Source organism: Nicotiana tabacum, chromosome 14 (assembly GCF_000715075.1).
Source record: "Nicotiana tabacum cultivar K326 chromosome 14, ASM71507v2, whole genome shotgun sequence".
In the NCBI taxonomy this organism is placed as follows: Eukaryota; Viridiplantae; Streptophyta; class Magnoliopsida; order Solanales; family Solanaceae; genus Nicotiana; species Nicotiana tabacum.
The window spans coordinates 106,002,602-106,029,276 of record NC_134093.1 but is presented as its reverse complement, the minus strand read 5'-3'; the positions used below and the strand labels follow the sequence as shown (position 1 = coordinate 106,029,276).

Here is a 26,675-nt window from a genome sequence, read left to right as displayed (position 1 = left end):
TCAAAGAGAACTCTATCCTAGATAAGGGAGGAGTTAGAAGCTGAAGATAACTATAACTATTCCACCAAGGAAGAGTAAAGCATTAGACTTCTAGTTATTTCCTATTCTACTAACTCTATAAATTGCAGGATGTTCTCATTTCGTAGGTACGCACAAACGTTGAAGTTAAACGTGAGTTGAGAGCAAAATAGCAAGGCATTTTGCAAGCAATTCTTGCGTGATTCAAGTGTGCGAACCTGAAGCTACATGAACCAGATAGAAGAACCAGTTCCAAGTGTCTATCTTTTATTTTAGGTTCATTGTAGTAGGTGTTTCAAGTTGTACCTTTCAGCTTTATCTAGAAGCAATTATATTAGGTACTCTGAGTATTGTATTCAAGTTAGAGTTAACTTGAAATTATCGCAACAGTTAGAGGTTGGTTGCCACAACGGGATTCTGGTTGCCACAACAGGATTAGAGGTAATCCTTAGGTTTACAAAGAGTTTTGTAAATGCTGTTTTGGCTCAGTGATTCATTGAAGTGTTGGGGAAAATCTTACTGAGTAGTAGGTCGTGGTTTTGAGTCGGGTATTTTTCACATAAAAATACTTGTGTTATTTTCTTTCCGCATTTACTATTTCTGCAACAGTAGTATAAGGAACACATAGAAGAACCAGGTCCTTCTATTATCTGTGTACGCGAAAAATTGGACACCACACAAATCACCCCTCTTGTATGGTATTAAAGTATAAAACATTACCATCTTTATATTGTGTAGATTTTACCATTTAGTCTACTAAAATATTTTATTTAGTACCAAATAAAAAGTCATTTTCAAGCCTGCATGTCATGGATTTGGACCAAATATAACCAATAATTTCAAATGAGAGAAGAGGGGAATGTGAAATTGGATACTGACACAGCGTGGAGTTTAAGTTATATATACAAAGAAGTTTTTACACTATTTAATTTTAAATGACTCAAAAATTATTAATATTTGCATAAGGTCTTCTTAAAATGTGGGATATAAAAAATTCTTTACAACGATAGGTAAAATGAGACCTGATGGTCTGAAAATTCTTACAATGAGGTATATAACTAAAAATCTCCCAAAAAAGCCTTCTTGGGTTGGACAAAACTGTGTAATTGATGCTAAAGGAAGCTAAATCTACATGGTTGATAAACTAAGAATGAATTAACACAAATCCTATAATAATAAAAAATCACTTTGTACAGTAATAAATTTTAAATTACCAGAAGAAACATTTTTATAGTATTATTTTAGGTCTTTTAACATGTCCCGTAACGTGAGAACCTGATTATTTTCCTTGAATCAATCACACGGATATACTTTAATGAATAACTGCATAACTCGAACTAAAGACTTCTACAACCGGAAAACCGCACCAAATCGAAAAGATAAACCAAACCGATTAAAAAACCGGACTAGGTTTGGTTTGGTATTAAGTAAAAAAAAAACGAACCAAACCGACATATAAATATATAATTTTTATATATACTTTTAAGATTTTATATAAAAAAAATTTAAAAAATATCTAGAAATATTTGAGATTCTCTTGCGGGATATAATATTTAATAGTATATGAAGTGCTCCATATTTATTAACCCTAAATAATGGGTTGTATGATCACTTTCTTATCAAGTGTTACTTAAATGCGTCAACCTCTTTGTTTTTCTATATTCGTATCATATGTTAAGATCTATTAAATTCTTATATCGTTTTCGAATGTGAAGTGATTATTATTATTTAGGTATCATATTGATTTTTATGTTTAATTACTAAATTTGGTTAACCTTGAAAGTGTACATCAACAAAACATTATTGTCAGACGACTAAAAAAATAACTATTATATATTACTAAGAAAATTCTCTCATAAGAATATTTTAATAGATAATATGTTTGTCAATTTTTTATATTTTTACTAAATATATATTTACTTATCAAAAATTTAACAAAGTAAGATTAAAATAATATTTAAGTAACGAAAAATCCGACAAAACCGAACCAACCCAAACCGATATAGTTGGTTTGGTTTAGTTTTGATAAAAATCGAACCAACCCGATCCATGTACACGGTTCTACATATTCTAATGTACAAAGTTAATTATTTCATTTCTTCCATTTTATGTGTCATAATTTTTTTTAATTTTTCTCAAAAGAATGCATTATTTTTATAATTACATATAATTTAACTTTAATTTTTTTATTTTACACTTAATGACATAATTTTATTTCAACGGAGATGTCTATGTCGTGTTTTTTAATCAAAAGATTTCTGTCTTTTTTAAATTTCGTGCTCAATGAAATACCTTCACATAAAAATAAAACAAAAAAGGTTCATGGATAAAATTATCTAAAATTTACTCTTTTCTTAGATTGTATGCTTATTAAATAAAGAAATAATATGATTCGGATCATGACCCGCATTCTCTTAGACTTAGTCTGGCGAATTCCCAATTTCCCATCATAGAGGCCAAACCACTTTTGTGTACAAATGGCGGTGAGTGGTGACAAACTGGGGGTGGGGAGTGGGGGTGGGGGTGGAGGGGTTTCTAGTTCTCAAGGTAATATAACATAAAAGAAAACCAACAAGGACTGTGATGGGTCGCTACCAAAAAATATTGAAGCTAGCTGTTAACTTCATTATTAATTTGTTGTTAAATCGCTTATAGCTAACATAATTTTTTGATAATATATCGTTAATCCATCACTAAATATGATTGACGATAGATTTTTTCTGTTTAGTAATGGATGTTAAGTATATTTTTATCTTTAATCAGAAATTTCATTGGAGCATTGAATATAAAATCGTTTTATCAGGGATTATTTTAATTTTAATGTAAGACTTTTCAAAATATATTCAAATTTAATTGAGCTCTAATATAATACGAAATGGGAAACCAAAAAACAAACTCAAAGGGAAAAACAAATGTCCGTGAAGGACGTGCAGATTCTTTTACTAATACTTGCCCTCGTTGACTTTTGAATTTCCATTGTTTTATTCTTAAGTTATTATAAGGATTTTGGTTTTTCTTTATTTGCATGCATTTCATCCCCTACACGTCATTGCTTTCATCTTTTTCTTCAAGAAATTTTTTCCACATAATTAACAAATTAATCGAAAAGGCTCATCAACTTATAAGTAGTGGAACAATGTCACTAAAATTTGAACTCGCAGCAATATAATTTAAATTTTAACCTCTTATCAATAAAATATCGACACTATAGATAGTTTCATCTATACTAATTAACTAAAAGTTATCATATATAATCACAAAGTACATGCGAATAGTGTTTTAAAACAATGCTTTCAATTAGAAAAGTTGTTTGGTTGTTAGGGACTTTTCTTGGTTGAGTATCGTTCATTACTAATACGTAATAGAACATAACAATAAAACTTAAAGTAATAAAGGAAATTCTCAAAACAAAAGAAATAAAGATAAAAATTAAAGTGGCCAACATATACATTTATTTTTGTATTAATATCTTAAAAAAATAGGTTATGTAGGCCATTAAGTGTTAAAAGAAAGTAAGAATTCACACACTATATATATATACACCAAACAAATGCGACCGGAAACAATTTACACTTTTACCTATCGGAGCTAAAATATTTTCAAAAAGTTGCACGACATGTCCTCCAACGAGATTGGTCTTTACGGAATGTCCCCCAATTTATTAAGTTCTTAGCAAAATATATTCTTTTTTATGTAAATATTATAGTTCTTTAATATTTAAATTTTAAATTTACCGGAAAAAGTCCAAGAGATATCCCTTAAGAGCAAAATCATACCAGCGTGATAAATTTGAAAAACAATTTAACAAATATGGGTAGACTAAATATAGCATACACTTTATTTAGTCCACATGCTAGACAAAAGTCCTAAAGGTAGCAATATTATTCAAATTCGTAAAAATTGTATTTTAGTCTTGTTCAATATCAACTCTTCTTAATTGACTTGACCAAACTTAACCTACCCACTATAAAACGCTATGAGCCAATTTGACTTTGAAAAGTGGGGTCTAATTAGTTAAACCCCTCCCTTCAACAAGAGATTATTAGGTTGATCCTATTACCTTAGAATGATTCTAGAGAAAATATAAATTGGAAAAATACAATCTTGGGAAGTATAAATTCTCAATTAATCGTCAATGCTTTTGGAGAAAAAATGACAAAAATATCCTTGATGTTTGGGTTTATAGAGGTCCTTTAAGTAGGCGTTTGGACATAAAAATTATAATTTTTGGAAAAAAGTAATATTTGGAGTTAAATTGAAAAATAGTATTTTGAATTTGAAATTATGTTTGGACATGCATTTCACTTGAAAAAATATTGCAGTTTTGTTAATGGGGAAAAAAGTTTCTCTGAAAATTTTGAAAAGCTCATTTTCGAAAAAATTCTAAAAAACTTATAATATTTCATGGACAAACACATTTTTGAATTTGTTTTTAAAAAACGTTTATGGACAAACGGGGCCTAAATATATTTGCAAGGTAGTTTTGGTCCTTTAAGTTTACTAAAAATGAACACTTTTTATATTCGTTAAATATTTAAACAAATTCGGACAGTTAATAACACTGTAAAAGAGAAGATTTAATGGGAACAAATGTTAACTACCAAACCCATAGGTGAACACCCCGCGCAAATTATTGCCTCTGGTAGATCCTTTTAGATAACCATTAGGCCATTAGGAAATCATTTAAGAACATTAATTATAAATGGCGTTGACTAAATTATCCTTATTTTGTTTTCTTAGATGAGTAATTAATGGTTATATGCCTTATGAGAGTGGTAAGAATATATAATTAAAAATAATAACTAATAGCTTCGTGGTTTACTAAGTTACTACTCCCTCCGCTCACTTTTACTTGTCCAGTATTCTAAAAATAGATTTTTACTTTTACTTGTCACTTTTTAGCATATCAAAAGAAGACAATTTCTTTTTTCTGTTATACCCACAGTATTAATTACTCATTTCAAATCATTTTATCAAATCCATTAAAAATATGTATCAATTAATATGGGTATCATGATAAATTATGTATTTCATTTATTATTTTCTAAGGGGTGTGCAAAATTCATACTGGACAAGTAAAAGTGAACGAGGGATTATATATCATGGATTATATTTAATGGCTAAGGTGAATGGTTGAAAATACCGGAGAAAGTAGTAAATATAATTAATGATTAAAATATTTTCAAATATTAAGAAGTTTAATATTTTTTAGTAATTAATAGGAAAATAGTGGCACCTAAATGAAACAAAGGGGATATATCATTTTTTGTTGAATGGGGACAATACTTAGCGTTTGGACATAGATTTGATTAAAACTTGAAAGAAGAGTTTTTGGAGTTGTGTTGAAAAAAAAAATTCCGAAAATTTAAGCTGTGTTTGAACATGCATTTTATTTGAAGAAAAGTTAAAGTTTTGCAAGTGAAAAACAAAATCCACCCAAAAACTATCATAAATCAGTTTTTGGGAACTTGAAAATTTTTGAATTTGTTTTCCCCAAAACATATCATATTTCATAAAACAAACAATGTTTTTAATTTTTTTTTTTTGAATAAATAAAGCCAAAATCTAGAGTAAATTTTATGGGTGGTCATTCAACTCTATGTTCATTACTCAAAAGTCAATTTTCTTTCTTTTGTTACATAAAAGTTATTCAACTTTGTGTTCATTACCTAAAAGTCACTTTTCTTTCTTTTGTTACACAAAAATTATTTTACTATGCTCCAGTTATAATAATAATCACTTTGACCAAATTTTACAAATATTTTACCTAAAATGTCTATTATGCCCTTGACATTATAAATCCTTCTATTTATATCATACCTTCTATATTATATTCTACATATTATATTTTACCCAGACATTTTATTTATAATTAAAATAACTTAATATTATTTTATTTATTATTTTTATAATATATTCGTACATTTAATTTTTTTCTTAAAATTAATTTTCAAGATATATAAGTAGCATTATTAAATTTGTCAGCAACATTACCGTGAACAAATCTCAAGTTCACGTTCTTAATCATGCTTAATGAAATATATTTAATAAAAATTAAAAAAATAAAGCTCGTTGATTTATCAGCCAAGCCATACCCATTAATTTAATAAATAAATTACCCACATTTAGCAAAATAACACATCAAATTAATACTTTCAAATAAATAATATTAACAGATAAAGCTTTAAAAAACTTAATACTAAATACAAATATCTTTGAAACTTCTTTTAAAATTTTTATAGACTATAAAAAAATAATCATTTGTTAAACAAATCTGTTTTTATTATTTTAAATAAATATTAAAAAATAAATAGTTTTTTATTATTTTTATATTTAAAACATGTTCATGTTTGAATATGATTAAACAAATTGAGTGCCATGGAAAAATTAAATGTATAGATATATTATAAAAATAATAAATAAATTAAAGTTATTTTAATTATAAATAAAATACCTAGGTAAAAATATATTATATAGTATATAATATAAGAGGTATTATACATAAATGGGAGAATTTATAATGTCAAGGACATAATAGACTTTTTAAGTAAAAGTATTATAAAATATGGTTAAGGTGACTTTTGTGATAAATATGGCAAGGTAAAATAATTTTTGTATAACAAAAGAAAAAAAAGTGACTTTTACGTAATGACACAAAGTTGAATGATTTTTACGTAATAGAAAAAAATAATAATAAATTTTGCGTAATGAACACAAAGTTAAACAATAAAATTTACTCTCAAAATCAATAATGGTCAAACCGGAGCTAAAAGTGAATTTTGAAGAAAATGACAATATAAAACCCAGAAAGAATCAAAACGCGGAGGCTTTGTGAGTGGGAAGACGAACTAGAAGTGGTGGTGTGGTTATCTTAAAATACCATATTTCCCTTTTCCTTTTCCTATCAAACAATTACTACACAAATATCTCAAAAAAGATGAAAACTACCAAACTTCCCATCAATGTCCAAATATCTATAGAGAAGTACAAAAGCTAAGAAATAGCCAATTCTTGAAGTCAACAATGAGAAGCATTAACTGCAAAAAACACCATTGTTACCAATATTGCTTCTTCTCACTTCTAATTTCACAAATTCTTCTACCAAATCTTGCATTACCAACTGATACAATTACCATTACAAATCCCCTTACCATAAACCAAACCTTAGTATCTAAAGAAAAAAAGTTCAAATTAGGTTTCTTTACTCCAGGTGGTTCAAATTCAGGCAAATCGTATGTTGGAATATGGTACAATGAAATTCAAGATTCAACTATTGTTTGGGTTGGTAATAGAAACAACCCTGTAACAAATTCATCATCTCATGTTTTAAAAATTAGCCAAAATGGAAATATTGTTCTAGTTGATGGAGCTGGAAATTCTATTTGGTCAGCAAATCAAGAATCTCAGTCTACGGCGAAAAACACAGTAATTGCTCAGCTTCTTGATTCTGGAAACCTTGTTGTTCGATATGAAAATGATGAAAATGAAGAGAACTATTTATGGCAAAGTTTTGATTATCCTACGGATACTTTATTACCTGGGATGAAACTTGGATGGGATTTGAAAAGTGGGCTAAATAGGAATATAACATCATGGAAATCTCCATTTGATCCAGCTCCTGGAGATTATACATTTAAACTTGATATAAATGGATTGCCAGAAGCTTTTTTGACAAATAAAGATGATATTTTCTATAGGAGTGGACCTTGGAATGGAGTTGGATTTAGTGGTGTTCCTGAAATGAAACCAACTGAGATTATGGCATTCGAGTTTCAAATGAGCAAAGATCAAGTTTACTACACATTTCAGGTACGTCAAGCGCACGTAAAAATTCTTTTTTAATAATACTCGGTGATAAGATTCGAACTTATGAGTTCGCTCCGGCGGCGAAGCCAGGAAATTCAACAAGGGTGTTCAAAACTTTGTCAGTGGGTTATGTAAGGGTGTTCAAAGTCTATTTTTAATCAATAATAAGTAATATTTTATCTTATACGTAATATAATTTTCCGACGAAAGGTGGTCAGTTGACCACCCTTGGAGGAACGTAACTTCGCCCCTGGTCTGCTCAGATACCATGTTGAATTGTATGAGCATAAAATTTAAGTTGATTGAGAAAACATATTTTTATTTATTTAATTATATTTTCGACAGATACTTGATAAAGAAATATGTTCAAGATTGTTGGTGAAGCATAATGGTGTTTTAGAGAGGTATACTTGGATTTCGACTAGTAATATTTGGAACAGGTTCTGGTACGCACCAAAAGACCAATGTGATTTTTACGAAGAGTGTGGGGTATCAGGAATTTGTAACGCGAATCTTTCGCCAGTATGCAAATGTCTAGTGGGATACAAGCCTAAAAATCAAGTGGCATGGGATTTAAGAGATGGATCAGATGGATGTGTTAGATATCATGATTTAGACTGCGAAACTGATGTTTTCAACACATTAAAGAACATGAAATTGCCAGAAACTTCAAGTTCGTTTGTGGATACGAAGATGAATTTGGATGAATGTGAAAAAAAGTGTAGGTACAACTGTTCTTGCACGGCGTACACTAGGTCGAATATTACTGGGGCTGGTTCTGGTTGTGTCATTTGGACAACTGAACTTGTTGACATGAGGCAATATTCAGCGGCGGAAGGTGGCCAAGTTCTCTACGTTAGAGTTGCTTCTTCTGACGCAGGTATGTTCCCGTTCACTTTTTACTTGTTTATTTTGGACTTTTCGCTCCCCTTAATAGACTTTTCACGTCACTTAATAAATACTAATAAATATAGTATTTATTTTACCATACTAATCCCTAATAATAATAGCCTTTCAAAAGGTTTTGGAAAATAAGTTTGAAAATGAGTAATTAATGATAAGGGTAAATAAGAAAAAAAAATTGTCTTTTCTTTTGATTTAATATAGTGCACAAGTAAAAATAAAAATATATTTTTAATATAGTGGACAAATAAAAGTGAACGGAGTATTATATTTTAGTGGAGATAAGTCGGAATCAACTATATTTGGATATTTTTTCGTATGTGCATTAATTTATTTGTGTTGCATAATTTTTGGAGTAGTTCCTAGTTAAGATCCACTATCTTCAATTATTGGCACAGTAGGAGCGAGTTGAGTCGACTCAATTTGCCGAAGTGGTTGGGTGTTAGTAGAGATATAGATTTTTTATTTATTTTTTTGGTTGGACTTATATTATAAGCAAAATAATAATAATTATAAATATGATGGGATAACAGAATTACAATTTTATACAATTAGGTCTTGGCGTATTATTCCACTCTAACTACTTGCCGAATTATTGAAGAGAGTATAATTCCCTTAAAGAGAAAGGTATACTCTCTTCAAATTATATGTGGTGATTTCTAAAAATAATTATTTCAAGTTCATGACAAAATTAATTGCCTTTCTCTCATTTACGTACCGCCCCTTAATAGTAATGATTTTTGAAGATGAAGATAACACAAAAATAAAGTAATATTAAATAAAAAAAATTGTATTTTAAGACATAAATAAGAATAAAATAGTCAAAATTTATTTTAATTAATATTTTTTAAGAGATATAAAAGAGAAACACGACAGAGAAATCAGAATAGTTTTTTGCTGACCCACGTAACCTCTTTTATTTTTCTCTTATTTTAACTTTGGGGTTGTAACAATTTTGTTCTTTGAAAAAAGACACCTCGTTTAACTTAATTCTTTGTTTTATCTTATCAATGACAGTTATACTTAATTAATAAAAAAGTTGTTGCCTAGTTGGTATGTACTACACTTGGAAAACCAAGAAACTAGAATTATACAAATAAATTATTGATTGAGTGCATTAACTCCTGACAAAGACTTGAAAACATTAACTTTTCAAAGTTATTTTCTTGCTATATATATATATATATATATATATATATATATATATATATATATATATATATTTTGAGCAAAAGAGAGACATATTCTTTGTGGTAGGGACGTTTTTCACTTAAATTTCCTTTTTCTTATTCAGTATGCGTTGTGCATTGAATAAGAAACGAATCTTAACCTAAACATATGAAATTAATTGAAATTATGCCCTAAAGTCCCCATCTCCAAATTAATTAGAAAGGTGACTTATATGGTTTACGACTGTTAGAGTTTGTTTTTCTCCTTTGATTAGATTGGAATTGTTACGTAGAAAATAATGCACCCATTTCAAGACTCTAGAATAATTCGCCACTCGTTTTCAGCGAAAAGAAAAATCTACCAAATCCAAGTTTTCTGTTCTTAGCCATTATGTGCACCAATAATGTAAATAACTATTACATTATTAGTGCAATTTAAATCGATTATAATAATTTGTTATTTTATTTTCTATGTTATTGTATCAGATATACTATATATGAAGAATTAAAACTGCTGTTGTAATTTCAACTAAACCTGATAATATAAAATCCATGCACCTACATAAAATCTATAACTCTTTCGGCTAAAATCATTATGTGAACGCTCGCCTTTTGGGATAATTTTTTATTTTTGATTATTTCCCTTGTTATTTTGCATAGAAGACAAAGAGAATTCATAACAATAATAATAGACACATCATAGATCAAGATATTCTTAAAGGTGTAAGAAGAAAAAAATATTTACATGACATTAGGTTATTACGTTTTTATTGTCTTGTAACTCTCAAATGTTTCATAGAATGTGGTTGGATTTTAAATTGTAATAATTATAAATAAAACGGAAAACTACACCGTATAGCCATTGGATTCATGACCATTTATAATGTTAAAATTAAGAGTGTTATTTTTATATTTTTTATGTGTAAAAGTAAATTTCACATATATTATAAAAAAAAAAGATAAGATCATAAAACTAAAAAGAAAAGTGTGTTTTAGCTTCTTTTATTTTGGACTGTCAACGCGAATGGTTGCGTAACACAATGAATATTTCATTCGTTTTTGTTCTTTTGCTGCTATATTTCCTTGAGGATATCATATGTCTTTGTCTTCTTTTTTTTTTTTCCAAATTTGACAATGATGGAGAAACTAAGGATCCGTTTGGCCACGAGTTTTGTCAAAATAAATTTGGAATTTATTTGGCAAATACATATTTGGCCATAGAATTTACCCGTATTTTGGCAAAATCCCAAATCCCAAAATCAACTCAATTGTTGATTTTGGGCCAAAACATGACACAGTCATTTTTTAAAATTTTTAAATATTACCCCAAACCTTTATAATTTGTAAAAGAGCCCACATTTATTACGACCAACTAAACCATATCTACTCACTTGCCTCTCATTAAACTTATTTATGTTCAGGACTATGATTTGTGATAATGATAATGAATGGTATTGATGAAGGTTCTGTATATACAAGATAGCAAGTTTGTTTGTTTGGTACTATTGGGTATTTATGATAGTTTTTAGAACTTGTGGGTATAAGTCATGTTTCATATTTTTTCAAATAAAAAGTGAAATATGTTTTGAAAAATCATGTTCAAACACATTTTAATCTTCAAACCAAACTTCACCCAAATTAAATTTTTTAAAATAAATTTGGGAATCTATGACTAAACGCTAGCTAAAATTAGTGGGTATTTGAGTTTCTAAAATAGTGCCAACTCGGTCCTAAAAATTAGGTAAGGTTCACAAAAAAGATTCTTCTCAAGACGGATAAGAAGCAATTTACTGGACTGTATTGTATACCTACACCCTCTACATTCCAAAAAAAGTCATATGGCCGATTATTTTGACTTCGATTAATTCCAAATACATAGTACGAGTACTACTTTTAAATTTTCATAATTAACGTTTATGTTTTATATAAATGCAAATACGGATAACTACTTTTGTTGGGACAAGCCAAGTCCTTTAACCCAAATAGTCGTTCACTCAATCGCTAAATTAAAAATAGCTAGTTAAAGTATAATATATATATATATTTTATGTATTATATGTATATAATCAATGTATAATATATGTATATAACTAAAAAAAGTAAATAATAATAAATAATCAACTATTTATATAAAATCTTAGCAGTTCAGTTGGTTTCGGTTTTCCACATTATAATTCCAACCCCTCCCCCCCAAAAAAAATCAATTTCCCCTTCCCCTTCCCCTTTCCCCTATATATATAATATGGAAGGGAAAAAAAAAGAATTAAGATGCACTCAGTGGCCAAGAGGCCAATCCTTCGTGAAACCCTTTTTAAGGCCTATATCACGTCGTTTAAAGTACACTAAAAGTCATTTTATACTATTTATTTTGGACCTTGTTACTCCCGTGCCCCAAAAAAAGTAATAGCAACAAGATGGACAGGTATAAGTGATAAGCTATAGTTTAAAAAGAAAAAATAAAACCATACCCTTTGATCAGAGTTTCCTTCCTTGACTATTCTTACCTCCTGTAAAACGATTGAAGATTTTGCGAGATTGTGACATTACATTTTCAGTTCCCTTTTGTATTTTCCTGTTGAAAAGGCATATTAATTGATATTTTACACAGGCCCACTACTAGAAATTCCGGGAAAAAACCGACCAAGTGATCAACAAAAGCGACCAAAAAATCGTCCAACATGGACGGAAACTATCAAAAAAATATTTTATATATTTTTTTAAATTACATATCGACCGAAATTGGTGGGTATATTGGTCAAATATTTGACTGCAATGGTCAGACTTGCTTAGTCAAAGCACCTTTTTGATTACCGACCAACATTGGTCGGTAATGTGGACCCAATTTTTAAAATATTAATAATTATATTATTATTTAAAATATTTTATAAAATTTATAGTTAAATTTACCGACCAAAGTTGGTCGGTTATTGCATGGGAAGATTTTACCGACCAACGTTGGTCGGTAAATATAATTTTTTGAAAAATACCGACCAACTTCGGTCGGTTCATAGGTCAAACATGGTCAAACTTTTGAATCACATTAATATTTACTATTTAAATAATATAAATGTAATCCGTTAACACTTTATTTTGAAATATAAATAGTGAATACACTAACATATACTAAAACAAGCTATATATAGTTAAAGTAGTACAACGAAGTGTGTGTATATATACATCAATTCCAAATAAGTTAGAGGTCGACTATATATGTGAACATTTACTAACCATGTCGCTCTGTTTAAACCTGTCTCAGTCCAATGATATAATAAAAAATTAGTTTCTCTAATACTAGTATATATTTTCTACTGGCATATAAATCACTTCTAAAGAAAATGTTTAAGTGGATTGCCTTCAATAGGATTCACAATGTAATTCTAGAAATGGACTCTTTATTGAATTTTTAATATGCTTAATGGATCTTCTTCACCTTGTGGGGAGATTCATGATGATATTCTAAAGATGAAAAAGATTATTCAGAGTCATCGAATTGAAGTCCAACACTGCTATAGAAAAAGAAATTCAGTGGCAGACACACTTTCAAAATATGGTGCTACATTGGTTATTCTACTTATTGCTACCATCTTCCTCAATTTTCAAGATCTGCCTAGGTAGACTGTAGGGGTATATCAAATGGATAGGAGGAAAATGCCTTCATTTAGATTCAGAAGATAAAAAATGAAGAACCTGCAGCTAGATGGAGTAGGATGATAGTTAGATTATATATATGTTGTGTTTGTACATTTTTTGTAAGCTCAAAAGTCATAGCATCACATGTACATGGAAGACTCACTTCTTGCAATCATAGTAATACTAACATAGCTGGCCATTTTTGGTGTTAACTGAAAAATAAAATGTTTTGAATTTTAAAAAAAAAAATTCAAGTAAATTACGTCCCTTCTGAAAATTATGAAAGCAAATTGGAAACATAAAACTTTATTTGAAATGAAAACACACTTGTATTGGAGCATTTTCTCTCAACTGGCTTGAATCTTCAATTTTTATTCCTTCAAAACTTTGCATTCAGCTTTAGAGTTTGGTAGAACTGATCAAATAACTATAGTACTATAGTGAAACTTCATGATTCAGAGGAACTTGCATGAAATTATAGTTGTTCAAATAAAACCAAAATAATTATATATATATATGATGTTACTTATAGTTACGTTTTCGAGCCGTGAAATCAGCCACTGATGCTTGCATCAGTGTAGGCCGCCTACATCACACCCCTTAGGGTGCAACCCTTCCCCAAACCCTACGTGAATGTGTGATGCTTCATGCAACGGACGCCATTTTTTTAAACCTGTATATAAAATAAAATAAAAACACTCATTTTGTAATTATTGAATTTCAGCACAAAGTGGAAGTGTGGGATCTGGAGATGGTTCTGGCAAGACGAAACGAATCGCTATGGCTACTGGAATCACAGCTGGTGTTGTTCTTTTGCTAGTTGGAGTAGTAAGCATTCGCTTCTTATCAAAAAGAAGGAAATTACAAGGTCCAATATTAAGAAAGAAGACAGAACGAGGTACTACAAGAGGAAATTAAACTACTTCATAATTAACCAGAGATTGTCTTTTTTGTGAAAGGTTTTATTCTCTAATGCATATTTCTTGCTATTTAAACCAGGCTCTAATCAAAGAAGTCAAGATCTTCTAGTGAATACAGCAATTATTCCAAATAAAAGAGAAATTTCTAGTGAAACTTCCGCGGATGAGTGTGAATTGCCTTTATTTGATCTCAGCACTTTAGCTGTGGCTACAGAAGATTTTTCTGATGCAAATAAGTTAGGCCAGGGCGGTTTTGGTTGCGTTTACAAGGTAAAGCTTAGCCAGATGTCAAAAAACCTATGTTGCTCGGATCCTCTGACACGAGTGCAGTAGCATTTTTAGAGGATCCGAGCAATATAGGATAAAAACTAGTCCATTTATGGTAAAATGTAAAGGTACTCAATAAAAGAACTTTTTGATCAGGGAATAATAGATGAAGGTCAAGAAATAGCAGTGAAAAGGCTCTCAAAGAATTCTGGCCAAGGAGTTGAAGAATTTAAGAACGAGCTACGATTGATCGCTAGACTTCAACATAGAAATCTAGTCCGGCTTCTTGGCTGCTGTGTTGAGATGGAAGAGAAGATGTTGATATACGAATATATGGAAAATAAAAGCTTGGATTCAATCTTATTCAGTAAGTCCTTTTTTGGTTTTATACTTCCTTATGAATTTGCCGACCCCAACTTACTTGGGACTTAGACGTAGTTGCTGTTGTTATGAGTTTGTTTATGTGTTCTTGGACTTAAACCTAATATATGTATCTCAGATAAGCAAAAAAGCTTGTTGCTTGATTGGCAAAGGCGTTTCAACATTATTTGTGGCATAGCGCGGGGGCTTCTATATCTTCATCAAGATTCAAGATTTCGGATTATCCACAGAGACCTTAAAGCAAGCAACATTCTTCTTGACAAGGAAATGAACCCCAAAATATCAGATTTTGGTATGGCAAGAATTTTTGGAGGCGACGAGACTGAAGGAAATACAAAGAGAGTAGTCGGAACCTAGTAAGCAACATCACAATAATTCCTTCAAATCATTCATAGAACACTTGAAAATTTCTCTAAATCCAATTTTCTTTTAATGCAGTGGTTACATGTCTCCTGAATATGCGATGGACGGTCTCTTCTCTGTTAAATCGGATGTCTTCAGCTTTGGCGTTTTAGCGTTAGAAATTGTAACAGGGAAGAAGAACAGGGGATTTTATTATCAAAACAACCAAAGAAACCTTCTTGGCCATGTAAGTATGCCAGCTACGGGTTCATTCGAATCCATAACTTTCCACACTGAGTCTTGATACATATGTAAAAAACTACTAAAATCTCAATAAACATTAAATCTGAATCTATAATTGTAACAACACAATGAGTTTAATGCTAAAAATCTTAAAATCTGAACCGTAAATTTAACTCCTGAATCCGTCTCTCTGACCGCAGGCATGGAGATTATGGAGAGAAGGAACGGCCTCAGAACTACTTGATTCAGCGGTTGGAGAATCATTTTCTCCGTGCGAAGTAATGAGATGTATACAAGTCGGGCTATTGTGTGTTCAGGAGCAAGCGGAAGATAGACCGAATATGGCAACCGTTGTATTGATGTTAGGCAGTGAAAGTGCAACATTACCTCAGCCTAAGCACCCTGGATTTTGCCTGGGGAGAAGACCAGTTGATGAACATTCGGAAACTATTTACGAAGAAACTTGCACTGTGAATCAAGTTACAGTTACCATGCTTGATGCGCGGTAGTTAAAGGTACGGACAGACTGAGATGGCCAACTTTTACGTAATAGAATAGAAATCAAGGCAAATTCCCCTGATGGGAGCGAACATAAGCAAAATTGTATAGTACATAAATACTATAAGAGGTTTACAATTTTCTCTTGTATGCTTACCTTCTTTCTTCTTTTAAAGAATGTTTTCCTTTTTTGGGATCTAACAGAAATAGGTTTTTTTCTCATTTCATGAAATGGTGATGTTGTGATATAGATGTGTTTTTTTTAGTACTAATGTAACAATTTCATAGTTAATTTTCCATATAGCTGAAGTTCATTGTAAATTAGTTGTATTATTCATTGATGTGGTTCAATGAGATTAATTTGTGCCTTCTTCTTCTTTCAATGGATTTTCTTGCTATTGCATTTATTATAATGTACATAACCTTGATTATATAAAAAGATTGCAATGTCTCCTTTTGCTAATATTTCTTGATCATAGATTTTAGAAGTAGTACCTATTTGAGGTTCTGCAATTTTCCCTTCTCTCATAGTTTATGTTAACAGCAGCATGTCCTAAAGAAAATTAGCTGCAAATAATACTAAGATAATTTCTTTTCATAAAATCTAATCCTCCCTTGATAAGAAAAAGACTTCAACAAGAAACTAACGCAAAAGGCCTGGTGATCACACTATTGGCCTCTGCAACAAAAAAACGGAGCTACAAAAAGTTCCTTAAATTAGTTACTGAGCATTATATATTTACTACATTATTAGAATGCCATTTCAAGTACTTTGGGTCAATTATTCAGGGGATGGAGAGATAGAAGAGGATGTCACGTACCATATAAGAGTGGGATGGATGAAATGGAGGTTAGCATCTGGAGTCCTGTGTGACAAGAAAGTGTCACCGAAACTTAAAGGCAAGTTCTACAGAGCGATGGTTAGACCTGCCATGCTGTATGGGGTAAGTGTTGGTGATAAAAACTAAGGGTCCACCAAACTTATATAGAGAACCAGGTTCTCTATTAGTTCCCACAGAACACACTCACACAGCTGTAAATAAATAATACAATAGAGTTTTACGTGGAAAACTCTCAGCTCACGGGATTAAAAATTACGACCTACCCTTATAGGATTTCAACTTCACTACTGAGCAAACTTCAGATTACAAACTATTGCAACCTAGGAATTAACCTCTTAATCCCTCACTAACTTGTAATAACTCTATTACAAGCCCCTTTGTAATAACTCTATTACAAAGCTTACAACTCGAATAACTCTAGGCAAGACACAAACACAAGGTTTATGGTTTTACAAAAGTTTCCTACACAATGCTTCTAACTAAGCTAAGTAGGAGTTACAAGTAAATCACTTTGATAAAGATGCTACACAACTAAGGACATATGATGACTCAATGCAGGAAACTGGTCCTTCGTTATGTTGCTCTTTGTTCTTGACGCCTTGAATGTCACTTGTAGGTTGGCAATACACTTGAGAGAGAGCTTTTTTCAATTCGGGGGTGTGCAAGTGTGTTGTTTTTACTTTGCTTCATGTTAATATTACGTAAGTGACATCACTTGAATGATGCAAGCATGTTTGGTACAAAGGCATCCCCATAAAGTGAGTGCTCCACTGTTTGCACTGTTGCATTTGTGCAGAGGAACAATTGCAGTCACTTTACCGCTGTGGGGAGTTGACTGGTGTTGTCAGCAAGGGAACTGATGTCGATCTGAATGTTGGAATATGTTCCAGACTTGAGACTTGTTGATCTTTGAGCACTCAGAGGATGTGGAACAGGTTCCCCATCTGGTTCTCAACAAAGTTTGTTAAATCATCAAAACATAGCAAGACACATAACTTATCAATTTTTCCCTTTTTGATGATGGAAAACTTGTAATTGAAATTCCGCGTGAGACTATGCTTCTTCCCCCTCTTGTTCCCCCTAAATTAATTTTCCCCCTTTTGGCATCATAAAAATATTAGTGACGGACAATAAGCAAAAAGAAGTCTAGCCCGATTAAAAACAGAGCAAGAAAGAAGACAAGATAAACATAGCAAAAGGACGGGATATTCATTAAGTTTGGAAATAAACAGGGAGCAGTTCCATTTGTTACATAATCATTCCACAAATAAAAACAGTAAAAAAAAGAGTACCAACCACTAAACATATCCAACTTCAGAATACCAAATCAGAAAGACACTAGAACTTGACACTAGGAAGGAAATGGTTTTAAGGAGCACTAGAAAGGGGAGGCAACGATGAAGAGGCAAGAGTTCTAAGGAGGATATCCATTCGAGATCAGTGAGTAAACTCTCCTTCAAGTCCTCGACCTATTTCCTGAGATCATCATTCTCATTTGTCAGATGGGCAACCTCGGCGCTTTGTGAGCTTCTGGAACCTGGTGCCTCCTGGGCCTGATTAAGCTGTCCCTCAAGGATAACATTCTTTGCCTTCAACTTCCTTATCTCTTCATTGGCAGTATTCTGAGCTTCAATTAGTTAAGAGATAGTAGAATTGCTGCCAACCGCTCCTTTCTTATCGATGCACTCACACTCTTCTAAGGTGGTTTTGGAGAAGCTCTGCTTGCGAGTACCCACTGTAGCCTTTACCAAAGGGACTTTGAAGAACTCAAAAACTTTGGTGAGTAGAAATCCGTAGGGCAGCCCATGATTACCATCTTTGAAATCTGCTACTTTCTTCATGTGCTCAATCATGATACCCGACAGATTAATAGTGGAATAAACATCCAATGGTTCCATGAGGAACAAGTCTACTCGACACTTAATAGAACGTCTTTCTGCACGAGAGAGCAACACCTTGTTCACCATCTCAAATAACAATTGATACACTGGAAGGAGGGCCTTCTTGTGTACTCGTTCCCTCTGTTGCACTGCATCATCCTTCAGAATGACATTTCTGAAGTTTGACGAACAAGTCCCCTTAATGGAGGATATTCCGTCAGTAGGCACACCCAAGATGGTTCCCAACACAACTTCATCCAATACAAAATCAACCTCATTTACCTTCATGCAGATGTTGTCATCCTCGACTGTGAAACAATCAACATAAAAGCTGCGCACTTCGGCCTCATATACTTTAGGACTCTCATTTGTGAACAAAGGTGTCCACTGTTGAAAGTCACAGATATCAACCAGTTGGCGCATTCCTAGCATGTCAAGAATATCAGGGGCAAATATTCTGCCCCACAACACTTTCTGATTTCTCATATTTTCCCTTCCTTTATTTTTGGCCACCCCACCTTGGTCCTTTTTGAGAAACCGGGTTCCTCATTTGCACCAGCCTTCCATTTCACTGATTTTCTTACACTTTTAGCTTTCTCTGTAGGTTTCTCAGACACCTTCTCATACACAGATTTCTTAGACACGTTCTTACCAGACCCATCAACCACGTTTTCTCCAGACTCACCCACTTTAACATTACTAACTTCCATCACTTTCACATATAACTCTTTTCTAGAATTTTGAACTGCAGGTTTCTTAGAGCACTTACGAATTAAGGGACTGGGTTCCTCATCCACCTCGTCATCAATGTCCACAACAAGAGCTGTAGGCACCACCTTTTCATGTACTTTTCTTCAGAGCTGACTCAAGAGCCTCCTTCTGTTGCAGCCTAGTAGTAGGTCTTTTAGGAGTGGGTGTATTGGGAGTTGCCCTTCTATTCCTAGCACTAATAAAGCTTGCAAGATCCACATTATCATAGTCTTCTTCACTATCGTCATTCTCCCCCTCAGACAGATATCTCATCTCAGGAGCAACAATGGCCAATGGCTTAGCATAGAAATGATGAGAGAGAGCGGGATCAGTACTGACCTGGGGTTCTTTTGAAGAACAGGGGGTTTCATCCCAAGTAGGAGCAGAGGGCTCTCCTTGGGCGGAGGGATCAGGTCCCTCATGTGGTTCCCTAGTAGTACTTTCAGGTGCAAGATTTTCGACAGGCACCAGTTCCCTACCCTCTTCTTGTAGACTATCACCTTTCCCCTGAGACCCATTGGTTTCAGACACACTTTCATAACCACCAACCAAATATCTCTCAATAGCTATTGACAACATATTTTCTATGGCCTCTTGTTCTTTTAACCCCAAAGGAAACTCAGAAAGCACAGAAGGAATATTACCTATGCGATCTGCAATATTCAAATCGAGACTTGGGGTAGTCATTGTGTTAACCACACTTTGTTGTGCCTCAGAACCCTCTTCTAAATACAGACTGGAAACTTCCTAATTTTCTTCTCCCTCTACTGTTTCTCCCTCAGCCATTTTTTCTGGCGAGGCAGAGGGAGAGGTCGTAGCCATAAACCTCTTGGGATTCGAATTTTTGCGACTCTGATGAAAACCAAAACTTGATTGGGGTAGAGAAGAGGCAGTGGGTGGTTGGGAATCTTGCTTAGGGTTTGGACTAGGTGGCGTAAGGTACTTAAACTCTATCATTGGTGCTTCAAGAGATGAATATACAGTGGGGACGACACTGGGGATATTTGAGGCTTCAAGATTCTCAGACATTATAGAGTGTAATGAGAGTTTTCGAAAGAAGAGAGTATTTGGTTGTTGAGAGAAAAAGGGAAATTTTGGCTTTTGATGTGGACAGCTGTGAGAGTGACAGAGTTTGGGTTTATTAAAAAGGGGTGAGGGACCGATTGGGAACGTGTATTGATTTTCTCGGTAGACGGGTTATTTTGTAACAGGTAGGGCCCTTGGGTTCCAAAGAAAAGAAGCTGACAATTTAATGACGTGGCACCTTTTTTAGCCGTTTAAAAAGTTGTGCATGAGAGTACAAAAGGAATTACTAACCAGTGTCGCAGGAACCAGGTTCTCTGACAGATTTTGTAAATGTGATCCTCATCCTTTTGTGAAGATGCAATACATTAGCTCCTTATTTGCTTTGTAATCGTCATGCATGTCAACTTGATTTTATCAACCCTAGTGCAAGACGATTCTTTTCAAAGTGCTCTCTACTCAGTGCTTTGGTGAAGATGTCTACAATTTGATCTTCCACACTGCAGAATTTCATGCAGATAAGTCCCTTTTCAACATTGACTCTAAGAAAATGATATCGCACACCAATATGCTTTGTTCTCTTATGCTGAATTGGGTTCTTTGCCATGTTGAGAGCATTGGTGTTGTCACATAGTAATAACAACATACAATCAGAAAACAAACAAAAATCTTCTAGTTGCTTCTTGATCCACAACAGTTGAGCACAACAAGAGGTAGCCGCCACATATTCAGCTTCTGCAGTTGAAAGAGCCACTGAATTTTGTTTTCTTGTACCCCATGAAATTAGACACGAACCCAGAAAGTGTACCATGCCATAAGTGCTTTTCCTGTCCACCAGATAATCAGCATACCCGATCAAGTCGCAGTTGTCTCCTTAGGGGTAGTAGAGAACCAGGTCCTGCATTCCCTTTAGATATCTCAGGATTCTCTTGGCAGCCTTTAGATGAGATTCCTTTGGATTTGATTGAAACCTAGCTCATAGCCCCACACTGAAAACGATATCTGGTCTTCTTGCTGTGAGATACAAGAGTGACCCAATGATACATATGTACATGGTCTCGTTTATAGGAGAACCGGGTTCATCCATGTCCAATCGAGTAGCAGTGGCAATAGGAGTGTCAATGACTTTTGAGCTTTCCATTTCAAATCTCTTCAGAAGCTCTTTGATGTACTTGTGTTGACTTATCATTATGCCCTTAGGAGTTTGCTTGACTTGCAGGCCTAAGAAGAAATTTAATTCCCCCATCATGCTTATTTCAAACTCACTTCCCATGATCTTTGCAAACTCCTCACACAGAGAATCATTTATTGCACCATAGATGATGTCGTTAACATAAACTTGCACAATGAGCAGGTTCCTCCCCTGTTTCTTCCGAAATAAGGTGTTGTGAATCTTTCCTCTTGTAAAATCAATTTCTAGGAGAAATTTGGACAACCTTTCATACCATGCACGAGGAGCCTACTTCAGCCCATATAAGGCCTTGTCGAGTTTGAAAACATGCTCAGGATACTCATGACATTCGAAGCCAGGAGGTTGTTTGTCGAAGACTTCTTCTTTTAGAAAGCCATTCAGAAATGCACTTTTGACATCCAGTTGGAACAATTTGAAATCCATATGGGATGCAAATACAATAAGGATTCTGATGGCCTCCATTCGAGAAACTGGGGAAAAGTTTCATCATAGTCAATCCCTTCTTCTTGATTATACCCTTGAACTACCAGCCTTTCCTTGTTCCTTATTGTGTTCCCAAACGCATCAAGTTTATTTCTGAATACCCATCTGGTTCCTATAACAGTTTTGTCAGCAGGTCGAGGAACCAGGTACCATACGTTGTTCCTCTCAAATTGATAGAGTTCATCTTGCATAACAGTAATCCAGTCAGCATCTTTCAATGCTTCCTTGATATTTTTGGGCTTAGCTTGAGAGAGAAAGGTTGAGAAGGCAAGTGAGTTTCTCGACTTCGATCTAGTTTGAATCCCTGAGTCGAGATGCGTGATCAAATTTTGAAGACGGTGTGAGCTTTTGTGCTTCCAGTTAGACACCTGAATCTCATTGTGAGAGGGTCCAGGTACTTCTGAATGTGACCCATGGTTGATGTGAGTCCCACTTCTCAGCTCAGCATCTGGGGTTCCTTGCACAACATCAACAACTTTGTTCTCAGCTTCAGTTGTTATGATCGAGGAACCAGGTTCCTCTACATCCTCTGGAGAGACCGATACATCATCATCATTTGATTCCTTGATGTAGCTCACCATGCCAGCCTTTCCATTTGCCATATCATTGACTTTACCAGGGACTGTTGGCTGCTCTCCGTCTTGATCAATCTTATCATGTGAATCTTTCCCACATAGGTGGTGTCATTCATCAAAGATCACATATATGCTTTTCTCAACACATTGAGTTCTTTTGTTGTAGACTTTGTATGTTTTTCTTCGTGATGAATAGCCCATAAAGATTCCTTCATCACTTTTGGCATCAAAATTTCCAAGATTTTCCTTACCATTGTTGAGGACAAAATATTTGCAGCCAAATGTTCTCAAATATGTTAGCTTGGGTTTCCTTCCGTTCAGTAGTTCATATAGAGTTTTGTTCATGAGGGACCTGATCATGCACCTGTTCATCAAATAGCATGCAGTATTAACTGCTTCTGCCCAAAAGTTTTTAGCAATGCCACTGTCAATCAGCATTGTCCTCGCCATATCTTCAAGAGTCCTATTTTTTCTCTACACAACACCGTTTTGTTTAGGTGTTCTTGGAGCTGAGAAATTATGACTTATGTCATTTTCAACACAGAATTTGTCGAATTTTGCATTCTCGAACTCTGTGCCGTGATTAGATCTTATGCACGCAACATTGTGGCTCACCTTTACTTGGATCTTCTTCACGAAAGCAACAAACACTGAAAAAGTTTCATCCTTGGTTTTGAAGAACAAGGTCCAGGTTAATCTAGAATAGTCATCCACTATAAAAGAAATGTACTTCTTTCCTCCTCTACTTGGCACCCTCATAGGTCCACACAAATCCATATGGAGGAGATCGAGTGGCCTTGAGGTGCTAACATTCTTTTTGGGCTTGAAAGAAGACCTGACTTGCTTTCCTTTTACACATGCATCATACACCTTGTGGTCTTTGAAACTTGACATCGTCAGGCCACTAACCAGGTCCTTCCTGACCAGTTTGTTCAGCAACGTAAAGCTTGCATGACCCAATATTTTGTGCCATAGTTCAACATTCAGGCAAGTGAGATCCCCATTTTGCAGGGACTCAAAATCATCAACACAAATGTTCTTGTATCTTTTTGCCATCGGGACCTCTTCACCAGTCACAAGGTTTGTAATTGTGTAGACTTTTGACACAAATTCCACTTTGTTTCCTTTGTCGCAGATTTTTGAAACACTCAGTAGGCTATATTTCAAGCCGCTCGCATAGTACACATTTTCAATTGAGTGGGTGAGTGACTTCCCAATTCTTCCTACTCCCAGAATGTATCCATTTTGCCATTACCAAAGGACACACTCCCTCTTTGCAAGGCTTTGAGTGAAAGGAAATCATCGATGCTTTCAGTCATGTGCATAGAACAACCACCATCCATACCCCATTTTGGCTGCTTCCTTTCACTTCTCCCTGCACAAGAGAATCAAGGATTAGACTTAGGAACCCAAATAATTTTGGGTCACTTGTAGTGAGGAAATGGTCGAATTAAACTTCTTTTTTTCCAGGAAGGCAATATACGTTTTTAACGGATGGACTAGGTTCCTTAGCAGTAGTTGCCTTTTTAATGGACAGACTAGGTTCCTTAGCAGTACTGCTATGGGACTAGGTTACTTAGCAGTAGTTCCTTAGAAGTTGGGACTGAATTCTAACCTTACAGTTTTCTTTAAAGTGACCAGTGTTGCCACAGTGAGTTCAAAGCCAGTTATTAGGGACAGTAACATACTTGATATGTGGATTGTATGGAGTATTTTCCCTTTGGAACCCGACGTCCTGCCTGTTCCCATTATTGCTTTTATATATGTTAACAATTGTATCAGAGGACCAGGTCCACTTTAGAGATTTTTTGAGGTCACTTTTAACTCTGCCTAGATCTTCTTGAAGCTGTCTGTTTATTTCAAGTTCAGCACAAAGACTAGATTTCACAGATTGTATTTCATTTTCAAGCTTAATATATGCCTCGCTTGTAACTTCCTCCCCCTTTTGGATAGTCTCAGAACTGTTTCCCTTTTTTAATTCCTCTATTGTTTCTTTTAGGTCCATGGTGACTACTAACAAGTCATCTCTCTCATTCTCTATATTTTCAGCCTTTTTAATCAGAACACTTTTTTATTTCACTAGATTCTCGATGGTTTCTTTTAGGTCGGCCACTACAACTACCAAATCATCTCTATCATTTTCTACCTCTCCTACCTCTATAGTGAAGACATTTTTATCATTTATAAGATTGTGATAAGCGTCAATTAAAATATTTCCCAAGGATATGAGCTTTTTCTGAGAGTAAGACTTCAGATTTCTCTAAACGCCTAGAAAATTTAACTCATCATCATCATCATTATCTTCATAATCGTCAGATTTTGCCATCAGGGAAAAGATGGAATCATAATCGGCCACTTCACTTTTGACTGCCATCATAGATGTGTCACCTTATGCATCATCTTCTCTAGATTCGCTGGACGAGTTTTCCCATGCAGTAAGAGCTTGTTTCACAACATTGTCGGCGACTTCTTTTCTTAAAAATCTTTTGTCGGGAACCGGGTTCCTCTTGGCTGTTTTGTCTATGTTGTGCTTGTATTGTTCTTGTTTGAGGAGGGGACAATCCTTGATGAAATGTCCTGGCTTCCCGTACTTAAGATATAAGTCATATCCTCTTGGCTTGCAGGAGCTGCCCTTCTTTGGAATACCTACATTTATGTGGACCATCTTCTGAAATATCTTTGTCAAGTAAGCCATATCAGCATCCTCACCGCTTGATTCATTGTTGTTTGTCTTGAGGACCAGGTTCTTCTCCTTTTTGGGCTCTCTTCTCTCATGATCCTTTTTCTTCTTCATTTTATAAGTTTTCAAATTACCAATGAGTTCATCAATGGTTAGCTTTTGTAGATCCTTTGCCTCCATGATAGCATTTACTTTGCTTTCCCAGGAACCAGGTAATACACTAAGTATTTTTCTGACAAGTTTGTTCCTTGGAATGATTTCTCCCAGGGAATGGAGCTTATTGATGATAGAGGTGAAGCAAGTGTGCATGTCCTGAATGGACTCATCGTCCTTCATTATGAAGAGTTCATACTCAATGGTTAGCCTAGCATATCAATCTTCGACTACTTAACTTGAGTTGTCCATTTATGTGTTGTTTGGAGAGCTTCCTAGATTTTCTTGGCAGATTGACAAGCCGAAATCCTGTTGTATTCATATGGCCCAATGCCACAGAAGAGGATTTTCTTTGCTCGAAAGTTCTTCTCTATAGCCTTGCGGTCAGCATCACTCTATTCCTTCCTAGACTTGGGAACTGTCACTACTAGTTCCCCAATGATTTTCGTAGGAACGAAAGGACCATCGCAGATAACATCCCAGAGCTCTGAATCTTCAGCCATGATAAAATCATGCATCCTTGTCTTCCACCATCCATAGTATTGGCCATTGAATCTTGGTGGTCTATAGGTAGATTGACCTTCTTCGAAGTTTGGTGAAGCAGCCATGAGTATCATTTCTAGGTGTTAGCCTGATAAAAAGAACCTGCTCTGATATCAATTTATAGAAACTAAGGCTCCACCAAACTTATATAGAGAACCAGGTTCTCTATTAGTTCCCACAGAACACACTCACACAACTGTAGGATTTCAACTTCACTACTGCACAAACTTCAGATTACAAACTATTGTAACCTAGGAATTAACCTCTTAATCCCTCACTAACTTATAATAACTCTATTACAAGCCCATTTATAATAACTCTATTATAAAGTTTATAACTGAACTAACTCTAGCCACGACACAAACACATGGTTTATG

At 33.9% G+C, this 26,675-nt stretch overlaps 1 protein-coding gene across 1 annotated transcript; it reads left to right on the top strand.

Annotated features, from left to right (window-relative positions):
- The first annotated feature begins 6,918 nt into the window (after positions 1 to 6,918).
- LOC107832380 (receptor-like serine/threonine-protein kinase SD1-8) lies at positions 6,919 to 16,560 on the top strand. Its single transcript, XM_075229819.1, has 8 exons — positions 6,919 to 7,827; positions 8,170 to 8,704; positions 14,251 to 14,424; positions 14,526 to 14,716; positions 14,870 to 15,080; positions 15,213 to 15,450; positions 15,533 to 15,683; positions 15,880 to 16,560. The coding sequence occupies exons 1-8, from the start codon at positions 7,042 to 7,044 to the stop codon at positions 16,186 to 16,188; spliced, it is 2,595 nt and encodes an 864-aa protein (XP_075085920.1). The 5' UTR covers positions 6,919 to 7,041; the 3' UTR covers positions 16,189 to 16,560.
- Positions 16,561 to 26,675: the final 10,115 nt, after the last annotated feature.

Coding starts and splice junctions, on each gene's coding strand:
- LOC107832380 (XM_075229819.1), top strand. CDS start 7,042: ATGAGAAGCATTAACTGCAAAAAACACCATTGTTACCAATATTGCTTC. Junction 7,828..8,169: donor AAGTTTACTACACATTTCAG/GTACGTCAAGCG, acceptor TATTTTCGACAG/ATACTTGATAAAGAAATATG. Junction 14,717..14,869: donor GTTTTGGTTGCGTTTACAAG/GTAAAGCTTAGC, acceptor CTTTTTGATCAG/GGAATAATAGATGAAGGTCA.